The sequence below is a fragment of the Pterocles gutturalis genome, unplaced genomic scaffold, assembly GCF_000699245.1.
Source record: "Pterocles gutturalis isolate BGI_N339 unplaced genomic scaffold, ASM69924v1 scaffold53403, whole genome shotgun sequence".
Lineage (NCBI taxonomy): Eukaryota > Metazoa > Chordata > Aves > Pterocliformes > Pteroclidae > Pterocles > Pterocles gutturalis.
Window position 1 is genome coordinate 6,857 of NW_010122544.1, and position 5,604 is coordinate 12,460.

The window sequence follows — 5,604 nt, forward strand, 5'->3', positions numbered from 1 at the left end:
CCCTTCTCAAACGCTTCTCCAGTAATGCTGCTCGTTTCATTGCCATATCATTTTCTGCCTTTTGATCATCCTAGCAGCAACAGTATTTGAAAGAAAAGGACCCAAAAATATTGAGATCTCTGAATTCAGCAACTGATTTTGCCAAGTCATTAGACAGTTGATTTTGTACCCTGAGTTGCAATATCCTAACATACTTCTGCAGTATTTGAAATAATTTTATTTTAAAATATTTTTCTTAAGACTACTAAAAACTTTTAATAAAGGAATTTTTTTCCTTCCTAAGTCAAACATAAAATTCAACACTGCTATGAGAAAACTTGCTAAGTGAAATATTTTAGTTTAGAGTCAGATCCAACACTGCATAAACTTCTGTATTCAGCATTGGAAGACTCTACATGTAAGGAGATGAAGGTAATTTATCACAAAAAGCAGTAACTATGCAGCATATAGAAGGAATTTTACTGCTCAAGCCAGGTGTTTTGTTAGAACAGAGGAATGCTTCCAGACAAGCAGGGCGCATCTCAGACACGTGATACAAGATTTTTGGGATATTCCAAGATGGAAATTCAAAATCTTGATGACGTTCAGTGTCTAGCCCACTCTCTTACAATGCATATTATAGTTAAAAGCCTGTCTGAATATAACTCTTTAATAAGACAACAGGGAGTGCTCCTAAATACCAACTTCAAAAGGGAGTCTTGAAAGACTATACTTCCTTAGCCAGCAAAGAGAGGGGAAAAAGGCTCTCCACCTTGGAGACATTCAAAATTTAAAAAAATGCAGGCTGTTGTGTACTTCAAAAACTTTCAGTTAAATTTGGGGGTGGGAGGGGGAAGTGAGGGCAAGATGTGTGCATGTTTAATTAAGTTCACCAAAGCTTATGTTAAAAATAAATCTACATTCAGCGTGCATCTCCCTCACCAAAAACTCCAAGCACTCTTCGCCAACTATGAATGGAAAGGGATGCTCTGGCACGCTCAGAACTGCAGTATGGTAAAATCTCACCACTCTTATGATGCCAAATTAATCATCAAGCGCAAAAGATATGCTTGTGCATTCAGAGTTGCAGAACCATCTGCTTTGACTTCAATGGAAAGTCACCACTGAAATCCATATCTGAATTAAGAAGTTCCCCTTTAAAGGAAGCTTAATAGCAGACCATACATATCCACTGGTTCTCTTACCTTAAAAAAGAATCCACAACACACTTTCTGGTCATCCTCACATTGTTCTCTATCACTCTCACCTTCATATTTCTCAACACATACTTCAGTTATTTCTGGCGGCTTCAAATCTGATAGGGAAACTTCAATTAAGTTGGCTGTTTTGGGAACTGGTGTTGGTAAAATTGGTTGGCTTAGCTGATCTTCATTTGGGGTGAGGCAGACAGTTTCTGTGACGGGCTGAGATAATACTTCAGAAACATTAGATTCTATAGGCTTAATCTCCTTTTCCTCCAACTTCTGTTCACACTGTTTCAGCAATTTTGGTCCTTCTTCTTTTGCTACCTCTTCTGTAGGCTTGACTTCTTTCACAAGATTTCTCCTTAACTGAGGTTCACCTACATGTTCACCATCATCTCCAAAGCAAACAAATGATCTGGTCTGAATAGGAACCTGACTCGGTGAAAATCTCCTCAAACGGGGAAGACTATCCACAGACCGCGGGGCGGTCAAGGTACGATTTAGAGGTGTTATTTTCAGTTCATTTGGCCTAGGAGTCCTTTGCATTTTAATGTGAAAAGAAGCATTCTTCCTGTTGGAATACTGTGGAGATTGATGTGTAGAGCGAGGAGATTCCTGTGAGAAAGGTGCAACAGCAGGTGGAGTTCCTGGCTGCCTTGATGAAGACTTAAAGTCCCGAATCTGCTTCTGAGGAGAAGGCTGAGGAGGAGAAATAACCCAAGCCTGTTGCTCTCTCATCTGCATCAACATCTCCTGTTGAAGGGACAGACGTTGCATTTCTTGTTGTAGGAAGTGCAGGGAAGAGTTTAGTTTTTCAATAGATTTTGTATATTCTAAGATATCTCCTTCATTAAAATTTTCTTCTGAGGGGCTTGCTAAATTCCATTGCTTTTCAGCATCCATAGGAGTAGCAGGAGATTTTAACCATTTGCTATGAGAATTTTCAGGGGTTTCTTTCATTGATTCTGAAATCTTATTCGTTTGCTCATCTGATTTTTGAGTTTCTTTTTCTTTCAACCGGTTATTGTCAGTGAATATCTTCTCATCTTCAGCTCCTGCTGCTTCTTCTCGGAGAGGTGATACTCCATCACCTTTCTTCTTCACTACATTAAGAAATGCTGTTCTTCCCATTTTCTGCCGCTGCTTTGTGAACGCAGCTTCAACTTTCTTTTTCTGTGCTTCAATGGCTCGTCTCTTTTCCTCTAGCTTCATCCTAAGATGTACCATTTCAGAAGCCAATAATTGCGTAGTTTCTCTTCCTTGAGGAACAGATGCCTCCTCGGGAATATGAGTCCAAGCAACCACATGAGGGATGTTCAGCTCAGAACCTTCTGGTGTGGTTTTCTGAGAACTGCTTCCACTGCTTCTACTATCTGTGTGGTTCAACTTCCTGAATTTCTGCTCTGCAAAGCTAGTCATTTTAACTCCCGAACTTGAAGAAGCACTGCTGCCTGCCTGTGATTTAGTACTTACTGAGCTGGGACAGGGACTTAATTGATCTCTGTGATTGCTAGGTCGCATGTCATAATCCTGGAGAAATTTAGCTGGTTCTTCCATGTCAGAGTCCATGCTTACGGTATAATCTCTCAAAGAAGAATCCTCATCCATTGTCTCTGGAATATCTTCTGAAGGGACATGTATTCCAGTATCTACTTCTGTATTGTCAGTCACAGGACTCAGAGCACCTTTTGTGTCTGTAATTATATCAGGGGTAGACTGATTTGGTTTAATGTTTGAATTCAAGATGCTCATTTCCTGATTGTGAAGAAAGAACCCATTTGTAATTTGGTCTGGTTGGATAACTCTGTGAGATCTTTCAGTGTTGTGAATTATCTGCAAAGCCTCTTCAATGCTTGGTGTCTCAATCTGATTGCCAAAATCATCCAGAAGTGTCCTGTTCTGCAGAGCTCCATTTGGAAACCTGTAGTGGCCACTCTCATTGGCATTTTTTTGATTTGCTTTAAGAGACTGGTTGGCCTTTATGTCTTTATGAGCTATCATGTCCTTTTCCTCTTCAATATCTTGATTTTCTTCTTCTCCATTTAATGGTTTGAAGGACAGATTTTTTCTAATATGTTTCGGCATGCGGTTGATGTTTGTAAGACCTTCATTGCTCACAGATCTAGTAATTCCTCTGTTTGGGGTAGGTACTGGAATGCTTTTTTCTTTGTCAAAAGAAATGTCAAATGAAACTCCATGTAATGATGACCTAATAGAGATTAGAATAAAAGAAATAATTGAGCAACTAATGATTAATAATAATGAAATATTCACATTCAGTTGAAAATAATTTTAAGATTGTAGGATTAAAGGCATATACAGGTGTACTGTATTTTGCTTTGCTTCAAATACACTATAATAAATATATAAATACACATTTTAATATCTATTTAGTAAATAGATACAAATATAATAAAAAAGGCACAATAAAATAGCATATAACTTTTTCTTTAGAGATGTCCAATGCTTTTTATTACTTTGGAATAAATTCTGGGCACTTTAGGAACATGGGAATTGACACAGTAAATCAGAAGGAAGGTGTGAAAAGACACACAATTTACACTAACTGAATAAGCCACCGCTGTTAACACTTACCATTTTGACTTTAGTTTACACCCTCCAGATCTAGAGTTTATGACCAGTCTAACTGAAAAACAAAATATTCAGCCTGATTGTTCTTACTATCCACAAAATAATACAAGTTTAAATACTACTGAGCTCATTAGCTGTGTGACTCTTACCATTTTCAGTTGATTGCGATGAGTAAATGTGAACATATTTAATGCCAACAATTAAAATATCTCATATATACCTCATTTCAATGTAAAAAATAGATGATTTATTTCTGAAGTTTGTTTCCTGTTACCAAGTTCTTAATCCATGATACAGTTTTCTCTTTCTAGTTTTGCAAAGTCACTTACAAGAACTCTTATTACAGGATTTTGAAAATACAAACTACAATGGAACATTTATTACTATTTATGACCAATACATAATAATTTTTTAACCAACTTGTATGGTAATACTACTCACCTTTTTTCTTTGGGCCATGTCCCCACATACCCATCTACGTAAGACATCGATGTGGACCTTCTGATGACTCCTAAGTTAAATTAAAATAGAACCCAATGTAACTACTATGAAAAATGATTTTAACATCACCTTCTGTTGCTTTAACAAATTAGTTTGCTTCGCTACTTAGAACACTGCAATGGCAAAAAAAAAAGGGATTTTTAATTGAGAATACAAGCAACTGAGCCAATTTTATCTTGAATGTATATTATACCACTCATTCCTCAAAGAATTTACTGTTGAGTAAAATGTACTACAAATACTACTAAAATCTACTACAAACACTTGTTGTAAGCCATATTACACATGATCAAACAGAAGTCAAATTTTAAAAATGTACACAAGAAGTATACACACAAACTTGCCATTTGTACATTTTATAAATTAACAGAGCTCATTCACTAGCCTTTCATGTAAAGCACTCCCAATAATTTCTGCATAATTAATGTTTGAATAAATATAAGCAAGATAGCAATTTACTCAGAAGACACCTTGTCTCACTGCCTCTTCCACCCATTTGCAAATTGTTACCTGGAACAGATGAATAAGGCTGCTGAGGTGTATGCAGTTGGTGAGATGTTGTATAAGTTGGACTTTCCAATCTACAAAGCAAGAGATATTAACTTAGAAGTAATACATCAAAAGCCACATTACTGGCCCATATCCTGGGCCAACACAAAAACATTTATTTTTTGTGACAGGGAGGAAAGTGAGGTATAATTCTCTTCTTGAAATATTAATTTATTAAGTAAAAAGAGAACACATATTCTCTTTAACTGGACCTAATGCAGATAGACACAAAAAGTCAAAAAGGTATTTCTCCTACACAAAGGACCACAGAGCAGAATGAGTTTTGTAAACATACTTGTCTCCTGATTCATGTAAATACCATCAGTATCTCATTTTCAGATCTGATTTTATCAAAACCTCCAAACATAAACATGACGAAAATGAGGCTGTGCCTACTGGCCTCAAACCCGAGTGACTGCAGCTAATATCCCATATTTTTCATGCATCTCTCTTTTCAGTTGCTTAGTCTGAAACTTCTACCTTGTACCTGGACTGCAATATGCACTAGAAGTGGATAAATGAGATTTTGTGACAGCTGTGACTTTATAAGTACAAAAAATATATTCAGTACTTGTTGTGGCTTTGAACCCTGGCTGGCAGCCAAACACCACACAGCCACTTGCTCACCTTCCCCTGCTCCCTCCCGGGGACGCAGGAGAGAATTAAAGGGGTAAGGGGAAAGGAGACTCATGGGTTAAGATAAGAACAATTTCATAACTAAACTACAATAGAACTGAAAATAATAAATATAATAATAATAGTAATATAGACAAATATA

At 36.9% G+C, this 5,604-nt stretch overlaps 1 protein-coding gene across 1 annotated transcript in view; it reads right to left on the minus strand.

Moving 5' to 3' along the window:
• The window catches only part of CAMSAP2 (calmodulin regulated spectrin-associated protein family, member 2), a gene marked incomplete at both ends in the record, with an annotated part of 10,514 nt that extends 5,656 nt beyond the window's left edge, over positions 1–4,858 (minus strand). The window contains 4 exons of the mRNA XM_010077538.1: positions 1–70; positions 1,185–3,393; positions 4,218–4,287; positions 4,788–4,858. The exon at positions 1–70 is cut by the window's left edge and continues 91 nt beyond it. Of these exons, the coding sequence (XP_010075840.1) occupies positions 1–70; positions 1,185–3,393; positions 4,218–4,287; positions 4,788–4,858 (2,420 nt within the window). The remainder of the gene's footprint in view (positions 71–1,184; positions 3,394–4,217; positions 4,288–4,787) is intronic.
• Between the last annotated feature and the right edge of the window lie 746 nt (positions 4,859–5,604).